The sequence below is a fragment of the Schistocerca americana genome, chromosome 2 (genome assembly GCF_021461395.2).
Source record: "Schistocerca americana isolate TAMUIC-IGC-003095 chromosome 2, iqSchAmer2.1, whole genome shotgun sequence".
In the NCBI taxonomy this organism is placed as follows: domain Eukaryota; kingdom Metazoa; phylum Arthropoda; class Insecta; order Orthoptera; family Acrididae; genus Schistocerca; species Schistocerca americana.
The window spans coordinates 705532207-705547484 of record NC_060120.1 but is presented as its reverse complement, the minus strand read 5'-3'; the positions used below and the strand labels follow the sequence as shown (position 1 = coordinate 705547484).

Sequence of the window (15278 nt, the reverse complement as noted above, 5' to 3'; positions counted from 1 at the left end):
GTTTTTTGGCAAAAGACTCATTTTTTGACATGGCAACGAGAGAAATGTCTTCGTTTTACTCAAAATTCGCCACACATGATGGTTCTCTGCAAGTTAAAAATGGTTAACAAGCTAGGCGAAAATAAATCGCCGCGTTTTCGGTGGAACCCCTTTTAGATACTAACCAAAGCAGAGATGACAGTAGATCTTTTTGAATGGTCAACACACAAATGTGGGCGTGGAGGGACCCCACTTAATATTTACAAAAAATGTGAGGTAGGCTTGAGTTTAGAACGGCACTTCCCCTCCAGCGCTCGGCATTTCCCCACAGTGTCTGCCTGCAGTCCCCGCCACTACTGCTCTCCCCACGTATGCATCTGCTGGCCACAGTATTCTGTGCAGGCTCTACCTGTCCACTTTGAGGGTAAATGAGTTCTTGTTATGTGAGCCACACCTTTTGTTGGCCTTCGTGGCCACGTCATGTATTTGGTGTAAATTACTACAAATGTCACTAGATCTGACTGACTGCCCAAATCAATGATGTATTTCAGAACACGAAATAGACTCTTTAACATGCGCAAAACAATTGAATAGTCATTTTGCGAAGGAATGAAAGCTCTAACAAAGCATGTTACACATTTATTCAGACATGACGACAATAAATAATAATTTATCTACAGTTCTTGTCACTCATTCTGAGAATATTACAGATGTCTCATACACACAACTTAGTAACGATACTCTGAGGTGACGGAAGTCGTGGGAGACCTCCTAACATAGTGTTGGGCCTCCTTTTGCGCAGCGTAGTACACCAGCTAGATGTGGCATGTGCTCAACAAGTCGTTAGAAGTCCCCTGCGGAAATATTGAGCCATGCTGCCTCTATGGCTGTCCATAATTGTGAAAGTGTTGCCGGTGCAGGAGTTTGTACGTGAACTGACATCTCAATTATGTCCCACATATGTTCGTGGGGTTCATGTAGGGCGGTCTGGGTAGCTCAACCATTCGCTCGAATTGTCCAGAATATTTTTCAAACCAATTGCAAACATATGTGGCCCAGTGACAAGGCGAACTGTCACCCATAAAAGTTCCATTGTTGTTTGGGAACATGAAGTCCACGAATAGCAGCAAATGGTCTCCGAGTAGCTGAATATAACCATTTCCAGTAACAGAGTCCAGCCCTTTCCATGTAAACACCGCTCACACCATTATGGAGGCACTAACAGCTTACACAGTGTCTTGTTGACAACTTTGGTTCATGGCATCGTGGGGTCTGCACCACACTTAAACCCTACCGCCAGTTCTTACCAACTGAAATCGGGACTCTTCTCAGCAGTCCACGGGTTTCCAGTCGTCTAGGGTCCTGTTCAAACGGATACGTTCTTCGTACGTCTCACACGAATTTCTGCGGCTATTTCACGCAGTGTTGCTTCTCTGTCAGTACTGACAACTTTTGGCAAACGCCGCTGCTCTCAGCTGTTAAGTGAACATTGTCGGCCATTGCGTTTTCCGTGGTGAGAGGTAACGCCTGAAATTTCGTATTGTTGGCACTATGGATTTCTGAATATTGAATTCCCTAACGATTTCGGAAATGGAGTGTCCTATGTTCTAGTCCTAACTGCTACTCACCGTCAAAAGTTGTTAAAAGACGTGCAGCCTTAATCACATCGGAAACGTTTTCACATGAATCACCTGAGTGCTAATGACAGCTCCGCCAATGCACTGTCCTTTTATACCTTTGATTACGCGATACTACTGCTATCTGTATATGTGCATACCTCTGTTTCATGTGTTTTGTTACCTCAGCATATCTCGCTTGACAGGAAAGTGATCCACTTCCTGGGGCAGTTCATCCTCAAAGGTTGAAGTGAAGTCCAGAAGCAGCGTGTACCCAGTGTTGCTGCCTAGAATATGTTGGCCTGCTATCCGTTCTGTGCTTGTTGTGTGCAGGCACAATATCGTGTTCGCCGACCAGTGGGGCACGCGCGTCACCAAGGACATGTTCAACGGGCAGGTGGGCCAGATACAGAGGGGCGAGGTGGACGTCGCCGTCGGCGGCGTCGCCCTGCGGGCCGAGCGCAGCGACGCCATCGACTACACCACGCCCACTGGCCTCTTCCAGTAAGGCTGGCTCACGGCAGTTTTAAAAATATAATAAGCATGATATAAAGAACAGACAAGAGGACTGATTTACTATTCTAAATTAAAAAAAACAAAGACGGTAATATAAAAAGCGAAAATATACACGTTTTAAAAATATATTAAGGGATCTTGAAATGTTTGTAGGAGAAAGAAGCACTGTACCTTCACTTAAAATCTGAAGAACCTGCACTGGTAGTAAAGTATTTTGGGAGAAGAGAATATGTTCAGTAGGACTGAGTTGTAGGGAAAACTGTAGAGATCAGTGCAGGTGTTGAGGTGGATAGTGGGAAGACAGAAGTTGGGAAAGAGAGGGGACAGGAAGGGGTTTGGTGGATAGGTGGGAAAGAGCTAGAATTGATAGGAGGGGTAAATACCAGGGCGAATCTCACTGTTGGGGAGAGCAGTTGGTTGAAGTTCCATTGGGTAAGATATTGAGTGTGTGTGCTGTTGTAGGGTGGAGGGCTTTGTGTGTGAAGGTGCAACAGCATACCACGGTTGGTAATCAGAGGGGAGACAATGAAATTACTGGAATCTAGTTTGCAGATAGTATAGAAGATGCGGTGGTGCTCGATGTGAGTGGGAGGCGTGGGGGTGGGAATTTCATGAGATGGTAGAGGATCCATGTGGGGGAAGCTAAACGGAATTGGAAAGTGAGACCGAGTGCTAGGCGTTCGAGGATTTGAAGGGACTTATAGAACTTCAATAGGGGTGAGGTCCATGCAACATTTACATTGCAGAGGATGGATAGGATTGGGGTTCTCTAAGTGTGGAGAACAGTGGAGGAGTGTAACCCCCAAGTAAGGCCCATTAGCAATTTTAGTTGTAGTCTATTGTGCACATCCTGTTGGATGGTTCGTGGGTCAGATTTCGACATTACTCAGCACTCGAGGGTTAGTCCAAGGTATTTTAATGTATTCGTTAACTGGAGAGGATGGTCGTAAATGGTAAGGTAGAAGTCATGGACATTGAATGTGACAGTGTTCGTCCTGTCATTATTGGCTGGGTTCTGGAGGGATTGACTTACATCATGCTACCAACTTCTATACTATTTTACGGTCACAACTGCTGTTGGGTCTGTTATTGTGGTCTATAGTAAACTACCGGTTAAATAAGAAGGTATACCGACAGTCACAATCAGACACGAAAGCAAAGTGAAGATTTCTTATCTTGTGTTTCTTAGGAAAAAAATGCTCTTACTTTGAAATGTAGTCCGTTCTGCACTATCTTATCAAAAGTATCCAGCTACTCATATGTAATGCGGAATTGATCACTAGATGTCACGACAGTCGGACCAGCCAGGGTACAATAAGGTGAAGAGTATTGTTCTGTCAGTAGCGAAGTACTAACTCCAGAATGGGCCGATCAGGAGCGCTCTGTGGCATGTAACGTGCGCTAGTCAATGGATGTCGTATGAGTAACAAATTCATCAGGGATATTGTAGAGCATCTATAGTTTGTGTTTTCTTTGATAAATATGAAATTGTTCTACTATATAAAGACGGAACAATATATAAGTCAGTAGAAAACCCACCTGCAGGTACCATAACGTATGTCTTCTACACCAAATGTTATTTTATAACCAAAAATTTCAGTGTCTTTATGTGTAGCGGGTATTCGGAACAGCTCTGGGAAACAGTTTTCATAAACTTTCCCACGCTGCTTTGTCATATTACCATGGATTATTGTGTATATCTGGGACTCTGGTACCGTTACTATCCTACATGACGTGCAATATTTTCATGTGCAGCGAAGTAGTCCCAGATATTTATAATATTCCAAGTGAAAGGGCAGTAACGTGCGTCTAAACTGTATCCCTGCGCTGCTCCGAATATCAGAAGCACTTCACGTACAGGAATCTAGACAAATTTGATGGATAACACAGCCTTAAGAAGTACAAAATCTTGTTTGATACGACACAGACTTAACTCCTCACTGCAAACTGCTGGGACTCACTTATCAAAGAGGCTAAGGAAATTATAAAATTAGAATATGTGTGAACAGCTTTAGTAGAGATATAGCATTCACGCTCAGCAGAGAGTTGGGCGTGCACCTGATACCGAGAGACTAGGTAGGAATTAGCAGGGTTACTACGTAGAACGGCGGACCGATGCACTCGACAGCGATCAGGGGTTTTCGCGTGACGTCACTGTCAAGAAGCGGTAGCCCTGCGAGCCGTGTTCTCACGATCGGGTGTGGCACTATTCCACTTAAACCAACATTAATGTAAGAAAACTGAAGGGCAGTGCAGTATAATGAGTTACACGGACAATAGAAACATACATATATACGGACGTTTGTTATTAGTTCCTATGGCGACGAAATTCACGTATCGCTTTCTATTCACTGAGGTAACAAAAGTCATGCGATACCTCCTAGCGTCGTGTCGGGCCTCCTTTTGCTCGGCGCAGTGCAGCAACTCGACTTGGCATGGACTCAACAAGTCTGTGGAAGTCCCCCACAGAGGTGCTGAGCCATGCTGCCTCTATAGCCGTCCATAATTGCGAAAGGGTTGCCGGTGCAGGATTTTGTGCATGAACTGATCTCTCGATTATGCCCAGTAAATGATCGATGGGATTCAATTCGGGCGTTCTGGTTGGCCAAATCATTCGCTCGAACTGTCCAGAATATTCTCCAAACCTATCGCGAATATCTGTGGGCCGGTGACATAGCGCATTGTTATTCATAAAAATTCTGTCATCGTTTGTGAATACAAAGTCCATGAATGGCTGTAAATGATCTACAAGTAGCTGAACGTAACCATTTCCAGTCAATGATCGGTTCAGTTGGACGAGAGACCCAGTCCATTCCATGCAAACACAGTTGACATCATTATGGAGCCACCACCAGTTTGCACAGTGGCTTGTTGACACCTTGGATCCTTGGCTTCGTGGAGTCTGTGTAACACTCGAACCCTACCATTAGCTATTAACAACTGAAATCCGGACTCATCTGACCAGGCCACGGTTTTCCAGTCACCTAGAGTTCAATCGATATGGTCACGAAACCAGGAGAGACGCTGCAGGCGATTTCGTGCTGTTAGCAAAGTCATTGTGTCGGTCGTCTTCTGCCGTAGCCCATTAATGCCAAATTTCGCCACAGTGTCCTATCGGATACGTTATTCGTACGTCACGCATTGATTCTGTGGTTATTTAACGCAATGTTGCTTGTGTGTTAACACTGAGAACTCTACGCAAACACCAGTTTTCGCTTATGAAGTCATCCGTGGTGAGAGGTAATGCCTGAAATTTGATGTCCTCTGCAAGTTCTTGATACTGTAGATCTCGGAATATCGAATTCCCTAATGATTTCCGAAATCGAATGTTCCATGCGTCTGGCTCCAACTACCACTGCGTGTTCAAAGTTTGTTACTGCCCGTCGTGCGACCATAACCAAGTCAGAAACTTTTCACATGAATAACCAGAGTGAAAATGACACACCTGCAAATGCACTGGCCTTTTATACCTTATGTAAGTGATACTACCGCCAACTGTATATGTGTACATCACTAATCCCATGGCTTTCGTCACCACAGTGCATAATGAAAAGAGGAATAATACACATTATGACTGCTCTTGATCACATATAGGGTAGTCGATTACTCAATATTTTCTATTAGATAACTTTTAACCTGCTAGAGGTTAATAGTGCTGCATATGCAACAATGATAAGGATTTTCTTTGACTTCGACGCATTTTGTGTATGAACAGTCGACAGTTGTGAGTAACATCTTTTTCTTGCTGATATGAAGTAATAAGAAAAGACCGTGATTTCAGATGGTTAACTACGCATAATTATGCAAAAACTTAACACTAGTCAACACACGTTAATCAAAATGAGAAGATGGCACTGAAAAGAATTAGATACCCATTGTTATAAAGCTGAAAATATTCGTAAAGGTGTTCTGATCATGTCTCTTAGTTTTTACATAAATATACAGGGTATTCCATTGTTAGTGACCGGGCCAAATATCTCACGAAATAAGCATCAAACGAAAAAACTACAGAGAACGAAACTCGTCTAACTTGAAGGGGAAACCAGATGGCGTTATCGTTCGCCCGCTAGATGGCGCTGCCATAGGCCAATCGGATATCAGCTGCGATTTTTAAAATAGGAACTCCCATTTTTTATTACATATACGTGCAGTATGTGAAGAAATATGAATGTTTTAGTTGGACCACTTTTTTCGCTTTGTGACACATGGCGCTGTAATAGTCACAAACGTATAAGTACGCGCTATCACGTAACATTCCGCCAGTGCGGACGGTATTTGTTTCGTGATGCATTACCCGTGTTAAAATGGACCGTTTACCAATTGCGGAAAAGGACGATATCGTGTTGATCTATGGCTATTGTGATCAAAATGCCCAACGGGCGTGTGCTATGTATGCTGCTCGGTATCCTGGACGACATCATCCAAGTGTCCGGACCGTTAGCCTGATGGTTATGTTATTTAAGGAAACAGGAAGTGTTCAGCCACATGTGAAACGTCAACCACGACCTGCAACAAATGAAGATGCCAAAGTAGATGTTTTAGTTGCTGTCGCGGCTAATCCTCACATCAGTAGCAGACAAATTGCGGGAGAATCGGGAATCTCAAAAACGTCGGTGTTGAGAATGCTACATCAACATCGATTGCACCGGTACCATATTTCTATGTACCAGTAATTGGATGGCGACGACTTTGAATGTCGTGTACAGTTCTGCCACTGGGCACAAGAGAAATGACTGGACGATGACAGATTTTTTGTACGCGTTCTATTTAGCGATGATGTGTCATTCACCAACAGCGGTAACGTAAACCGGCATAATATGCACTATTGGGCAACTGAAAATCAACGATGGCTGCGACAATTGGAACATCAGCGATCTTGGCGGGTTAATGTATGGTGCGGCATTATGGGAGGACAGAAATTGGTCCCAATTTCATCGATGGAAATCTAAATGGCGCAATGTATGCTGATTTCCTACGTAATGTTCTACCTATGTTACTACAAGGTGATTCACTGCATGACAGAACGGCGATGTACTTCCAACATGATGGATGTCCGGCACATAGCTCGCGTGCGGTTGAAGCGGTATTGAATAGCATATTTCATGACAGGTTGATTGGTCGTCGAAGCATCATACCATGGCCCGCACGTTCACCGGATCTGACGTCCCCGGATTTCTTTCTGTGGGGAAAGTTGAAGGATATTTGCTATCGTGATCCACCGACAACGCCTGGCAACATGCGTCAGCGCATTGTCAATCCACGTGCGAACATTACGGAAGGCGAACTACTCGCTGTTGAGAGGAATGTCGTTACACGTATTGCCAAATGCATTGAGGTTGACGGACATCGTTTTGAGCATTTATTGCATTAATGTGGTATTTACAGGTAATCACACTGTAACAGCATGCCTTCTCAGAAATGGTAAGTTCACAAAGGTACATTATCACATTGGAACAACCGAAATAAAATGTTCAAACGTACCTACGTTCTGTATTTTAATTTAAAAAACCTACCTGTTACTAACTGTTCGTCTAAAATCGTGAGCCATATGTTTGTGGCTATTACAGCGCCATCTATCACAAAGCGAAAAAACTGGTCCAACTAAAACATTCATATTTCTTTACGCACTACACGAATATGTAATAAAAATTAGGGGTTCCTATTTTTAAAAACGCAGTTGATATCCGTTTGACCTATGGCAGTGCCATCTAGCGGGCCTACCTTACCGCCACCTAGTTTCCCCCTTCAAGCTAGACAAGTTTCGTTCGTTGTAGTTTTTTTCGTTTGACGCTTATTTCGTGAGGTATTTGGCCCGGTCACCACCCTGTATAGTCTCATGGGCAAAGAGCGTAAAAACAAGATTTTCCTTATAACTTCCCGACTTCCAACGGCATTCGTCTTGCATTTGACGTGGCATTTAATTTGTGTGTCTATAAAGAGTTTTTATGAAATGTGGTGTATTTTAGTCATTAGTTTAGCACTGTGACGAAACTGCTTTGTCATTGCTTCCCCTGTCTGCATAAAGCATGAGCCAGTATTGTTGGTTTTGTTTTACAGTGTGTTTTGCGATTAGTGGTTGAATTTTTGCTCTCAATAGTGTTAGTTCTTTCTCAAATTTCTTAATGTTACTCACAGTACGGCCTTTTTCTGTTTTTGTGCTTTGATGTAAGTTTTCCTTCTTCGGTGACAGTTAACATTAAAGGATACCGAACATTCTTTTTATCGATCCAGTGTGATACCAATTGGCTAGTGGAAGGAAGAGCAGCATAAGTAACTTGAAGATGCAAAGTAGGCACTGCAACCGGCTTTAAAGTCTTCTTTTACGGAAGTTTCAATAATCAGGCATGGAGATCGTAAATAGCTGTCGTCTTTAAAATGTATGCTACAGCTAACAAGCAGCGTTTTTAGTATTAACGCCATCACTTCTTCTGCTGAGCTGAACTCACCTATCACATGTTTGTGAAGCTTCGGGAAAATTACAATACGTAATCTTTAATTTTCAAATTGTAGTTATTTAAAGACAATGAACAAAAAAAAGTTCGCCTATACTGAGCAGAGTTTTACACATCGACTTAATGCGCAGAACAGAGGAAAATTTCGGTTCTGCTTATCCACAATGCCCTTTTCCGCTGAGGAATACGTTCCGTATTACTGATAGTGCAGGAAGGCACTGTTAGTGACCTTTCATCGCTACCGCCAAAGTGGTCTCTGGTTTCAGTTATTCCATTATTTCGTTGACATTCAGTTTTATTCTTGGCGATGACAAGGTGGATAATATCGAGAGTTCTGATATTCATAGAGAATTAACGTGACAAGTACACCTAGAACATCCAACAGAACAAAACCGTCGTGAAAGACTGTGTGATTATAGAGATGTGACCTGAATATAATGCCTTCAGGCGACAGTAAAAGAATAAGACTCGACTCTAAAAAGAATTGACAATTGGTAATACATTAATTTTCAGAGCAAGTGAAAAGAATGTAAACCATATTCTGTTAATGCTATTACGTTAATTTTCAAGTACTATAAATTTCCAGGTGTGGACCAATGAAGTGGCGCCTGCTCTCTAAATTCGTTTCGATCTGACACTGCCGATGTTGTCGAGAATGAACAAACTCAGTGACTTATAGAGCCCCGTGACAGAGGGCGGATCAGATTAGATTCGATTCGATTAGATTAGATTAATACTTGTCCCATAGATCATGAATACGACACTTCGTAATGATGTGGAACGTGTCAGGTTAATAAAAGATATCTGTACAAGATATTACATTACACAAAATATTGCATGACACAAATGTATAAGTTGTTTTTTTTCCCCCTTAATTTATATCTAAAAATTCAGCCAATGAGTAGAAGGAGTTGTCATCTAGAAATTATTTTAATTTATTTTTGAATGTTACTTGGCTATTTGTCAGGCTTTTGATGCTGTTTGGTAGATGACCAAAGACTTTTGTGGCAGCATAATTTACCCCTTTCTGTGCCAAAGTTAGATTTAAACCTGCATAGTGAAGATCGTCCTTTCTCCTGGTGTTATAGCTATGCACACTGCTATTACTTTTGAACTGGGCTGGATTATTAACAACAAATTTCATAAGTGAATATATATGCTGTGAGGTTACTGTGAGGCTCCCTAGATCCTTAAATAGATGTCTGCAGGATGACTGTGGGTGGGCTCCAGCAATTATTCTGATTACACGTTTTTGAGCAATGAATACTTTTCTACTCAACGATGAATTATCCCAGAATATGATGCCATATGAAAGCAGTGAATGAAAGTAGGCATAGTAAGCTAATTTACCGAGATTCTTATCACCAAAATTTGCAATAACCCTAATAGCATACGTAGCTGAACTCGGACGTTTCAGCAGACCATCGATGTGTTGCTTCCAGTTTAACCTCTCATCAATGGACACACCCAAAAATTTTGAAAATTCTACCTTAGCTACAGACTTCTGTTCAAACTCTATATTTATTACTGGAGTTGTGCCGTTTACTGTATGGAACTGTATATACTGCGTTTTATCAAAATTTAAAGAGAGTCCGTTTGCTGAGAACCACTGAATAATTTTGTCAAAAACATCATTTACAATTGCATCACTTAGTTCTTGGTTTTTGGATGTTATTACTATACTTGTATCATCAGCAAAAAGAACTAACTTTGAATCTTCATCAATGTGGAATGGTAAGTCATTAATGTATATCATGAACAGTAAAGGACCTAAGACCGAACCCTGTGGGACCCTGTACTTGATAGCCCCCCAGTTTGAGGAATCAGCTGATGTTTTAACATTACATGAACCACTTATTTCAACTTTCTGCATTCTTCCAGTTAAGTATGAATTAAACCATTTGTGCACTGCCCCCCTCAAACCATAATGACTTAACTTATCTAAAAGAATTCCATGATTTACACAATCAAAGGCCTTTAAGAGATCACAAAAAATACCAATGGGTGGTGTCCGGTTATTCAGAGCATTTAATATTTGATCAGTGAAAGTGCATATAGCATTTTCTCTTGAAAAGCCTTTCTGAAAACCAAACTGTCATTTTGTTAGTACTTTATTTTTACAAACATGGGAGGCTACTCTTAAATACATTACTTTCTCAAAAATTTTTGATAGAGCTGTCAGAAGAAAGATTGGGCGGTAGTTGTTGACATCCAACGTATCCCCCTTTTTATGCAATGGTTTTGCAATGGCATATTTCAGTCTATCGGGGAAAACATCCTGCTCCAAAGAGCTATTACATATGTGGCTGAGAATCCTACTTATCTGTGGGGGACAAGCTTTAAGTACCTTGCTGGAAACGCCATCAATTCTGTAAGAGCTTTTACTTTTCAGTGAGTTTATTATTTTACTGATTTCAGAGGGAGAGGTTGGTGGAATTACAGTTGTTTCAAACTGCACAGGTATGGCCTCTTCTATTAGTAGCCTTGCCTCTTCTTGTGAAGATCTAGATCCTATTTTCTCCACAACATTTAAAAAATGATTATTGAAAATATTTTCAATTCCTGATTGTTTGTTAGTACACTTGTCATTCAGTTTTATGGCACTAAAGTCTTCCTGTGCTCTTGGTTGCCCTGTTTCCCTTTCAATAATATTCCAAATTGCTTTAATTTTATTGTCAGAGTTACTGATCTCAGACATGATACACATGCTTCTGGACTTTTTAATAACTTTTAGAAGAACCTTCATCCTTCTGTAGTAGGGGACATGGGTCGTTGATCATCGTTTCACCTACTCTACCCTCATTCTTATGTCGAATTTGGCAAGACAGTAGTACATAGTGAAGGTGTTTTCGATAGTCGAGGTAGTTCATCGATACCTACATAGACATTTCCCGTGTCTCGTGCAACTAAAGTAAAGTATATCTTCTTGTGATGGCGTGAGCCACATTACAATTGAAGGGCTTATTTCAGTAGTGGTACAAGTCCATTTTTATTCATTTTGAGATACAGAGTCCTAAGGTTAAATGAGCGCTGAAAAATCTGCAATTGAGATACCAGAAATATTCAATAATATGGCTTATTGCTAGAGATGAACCTTTCTCTTTAGTCGAGTTGGGTCCTTCCAGATGCCTTCTTCACGTCTTTTCGTAGTGATTCTGAACTAACAGCCGCGCAACATGTAATTAGATGGTTTGTCCTAATTTTGTTTAATAATTTTCGCTTTTTTAAGTTCCACGAAAGCATTATTGAAAGAAAAGGGGAGTTGCATTTAGAATTCAGCTACCATCTAAAATACATTGTAGTCCGCTGGCATGATTTCGATGCGTGTTAGGAAGATTTTTGCTATTGGAGGAACAGTCAAATGGCAGGCCACTGTGAGAAATATGAACCGGAGACTATTTTTTTGCCTACATACATTTTTGACACTTCGCTTCCACAGGCTTTAATTTCTCATGCAGGCTCTGCAGCTGTAATGAGCACTAGAACTCGATGAATGTGGAACTCAACGTTTTGTCATTGACGCAGACTTGGTTGACACATTTGTTGCCAGTCAAGAAAATCTTGAAAAGTGTTCCGTCCTGTCTGACAGTCTGACACATCCCACAGCGTTACAAGTAACTATCTGGCCGGAGAGCTGTGAGCATAAATTTTACCCTACTAGAAGATAAACACATTTGATTTATTATTGAGATTGATCTTAAGCGATGGAACTTTTTCATGTAGTTGTGTCTCATTGTGGATGACTGATTCACAAGGAATTTCATTTAACTATACGGAATGAGATCTTTACAAAACCACAGTTTAAATGTCTCATGCCTTAGCAAATGATCATGGGTGACATTTCTTAAAAAAAAATGCTTTCATTACATGTGTGATGGGAATTTATACAAGTGAAAACCAAGCCCAACGTGTATTGACAGTGACACTGCCAAATTAAATGACATGTGTTTTACAAATCCAAACTCGTGGGGAGTCCCGATTGATATTACGCCTTACAAGTGCAACAACCTGACGACCTCTCTACATACAGCTGGTTTCATCATAATATCGTCGAAAATTTCAGTACAGTTAAAGGAAGCTGTCCTTACTATGAGGTGCAGTTTATCTCATAACTTGTAGGATGATGTATTATTAGTAGCAATGTGGTAAAATATTTATCCAGACAGAGAGCCTTGCAAAATTTCTGTAAGTATATGCCTACTGACAGTATATAACCATGTACAGAAATAAAACTAGAATTTTTCAAAATCAGTTGTTTTAGTACAGAAGTAACTTGAATGCCAACTTCTAATCTCACGGAATTATCCAAGGTTCTCAGAAATGAATCAAATTTTCTTATGTTCTTACATTGTTAACAGCTTTTGTCAGGCATTTCTTTTATTTTCTGATAGATTTTCTTAAATTGTTTTGTTTTGTTTTAAAAACCTGTTACATACAAAGTTGACGCTGTAACTAAATAAGTAACTCATTTTTCTCTTAAAAGAATTTCGTATAATCGATATATACTATGTAGAGTACAAGTGCTTAAAATTAAAAGATAAAACTGTTCCAGAAAGTAAGGCAAATATCTACATTCATATCTACTTCCGCATCTATATTCCTTATGTCATCTTACGGTTTTGCGGTGAAAGATTTTAGATGCCATCATTTAGCCATTTCCTCTCGAATTGAGCATGGGAAGAACAATTGTTTGCAAACCTCTGTGTAAGCTCTAATGTATGAGATATTCTCGTCGCGATCATTTTACGAGATGTGTGTGGGAGAAAGTAATATGTTACCCGACTCTTGCTGGAATGTACGGTCTCGGAATTTCAACAGTTTACTCTGTGATGCACAGCGCCTCTCTTTTGATGCCTGCTATCGAGGTTTGTTATCTCTGCAATGATCTCACGGATAGTAAACGATCCCAAGACGGAGCACATAGTTCTTCTTTGGATAATCCCTATCTCTTCTGTTAATCCAATTTGGTAAGGGTACCAGACTGATGAGAAATATCGATACTCAAGAATCGTGTCATGATGGAAAGAAGGAACCGTATTAAGATCTTCTGCTGTGAAATAACTTCGGAAGACCGAATTCAGTATTTTGATATTACATCTGTCATCTTCTGTTTCGATGCTAGTATGGTCACTGAGCGATTTAATAGTTTATTTCGATCTGAATATTGAATTTCCTTACGACCAAAACTTCTTTGGGTTTTTGGTCAAATCGATTACTAAAACTTTACTTTCGCACTCACTGGACGCTACTCAGATGGTTTGTGAACTAATCTTTGAAATCACTTAAATTTATGATTGTTATCTTTGTTTGTTCTGAGAAAATGATTTCTTATGAATTCTCTGATTGTTGAAAGTAAACTGAATACAAATGGAATTATCATAAAACTAGGAAGATGTTATCTTTTATTTTGTAAGCCACTAATCACAGCAGATATGGACACATGTAACCCGTTTCATTGAAAAAATACGAATCTTCATTTGTGAAGATGGACAATATTTATTCTTATCTACATGATAAGCACAACTGAAGCAGAAACTGAAGAAGAATTAATAACCACAGACAAGCATTTTTGGGTGAAGAGTTGATATTTAATCCTTATGATGATCAATTAATAATATGAACGGTTTTCACAAAGTATAATTAATGTATCAATAAATTTTAATGTTACTGGTTTTTCAAAAACAATAGTGTGTAAAACATACAATAATAATCAATAATAGCATGACAATAGTGGATAGGAGAATTATTAATTTAAATTTAGGAGAAATAATTGGAAATGTCTAAGTCAAATACTGTTAACATTAAAATATCGAGTTAGTAAGTTACAGAATGAAAATTCTGTACTTAAAAATGATTAATAGTAGTGATGCATAAAAGAATAGGATAGGAAAGCACCTAATATGTTTAAGGAGAGCTTCACATTCAGTCCTCAATTTACGTGTAAATCATATCATGTAGTTTTATTATATTCTCTTAGTAAAGAAGCAAGTATTTTCTGTACTGCTTACATAAAAAATTATCCACCTTATGCTTCAACCATCTCCAAAAACAAAAATTGTTCTTAGAAATCTTTTTCTTCTGAATTTTAATTAACGCTAAACATGTGTTTCTGCATTTTGTTTACTTACAGATCATTTTTCTAAACTATGACAGTTCTTTCAGAAGAGATAATTATATTCAAATTTTATTTCAAAAATACATCTAAATAACAGAATTTCAAGTTTATAAAGTAATTTTTAGCGACAAAAAGATTATCACTGTACCAGAGAAAAGTTGAAAACAGTTCTAGATAAGAAATAGTAGAAAGGTTATTTGGAAATATGTGTGCATAAGAATAACTGAGTAAAGCTTGCTGTCTATGGAACAGAAAATGTTAAATATGTTGAGTCAGAAGAGTTAAATAAATGCAAGCAGATGATTGATTAACATATATCGAAAGGTGATTGTCAGATACTGAATTCTACAAATAAGATATGCATTGAAGAGGCTGGAGTCAGAGAAATTGTTTTGTGCTTTCCAAATTGCTTTATTCCTGCTCCCTGCCATAGCTCACTGCAAGCAGCGGCAGTGTGGCTGAGACACCCAGTTGGTCCCGAGAATGTGTGCATGGTGTCCAGTCTGTCAATGATGTACGCTAAACACTTCTGCGGTTGCTGGTGTGGAAAAGCTTCTACTTTCAGCCATTTAGCTGTTGCTTTGTCAACTATTTCCACAC

The 15278-nt window shown here is 39.8% G+C and overlaps 1 protein-coding gene across 1 annotated transcript in view; it reads left to right on the top strand.

The window, feature by feature from the left end:
* LOC124594364 (glutamate receptor U1-like) overlaps window positions 1-15278 on the top strand; it is an 80442-nt gene that overhangs the window by 32317 nt on the left and 32847 nt on the right. Inside the window, exon 6 of the mRNA XM_047132731.1 lies at window positions 1929-2099. Within this exon, the coding sequence (XP_046988687.1) occupies window positions 1929-2099 (171 nt within the window). The remainder of the gene's footprint in view (window positions 1-1928; window positions 2100-15278) is intronic.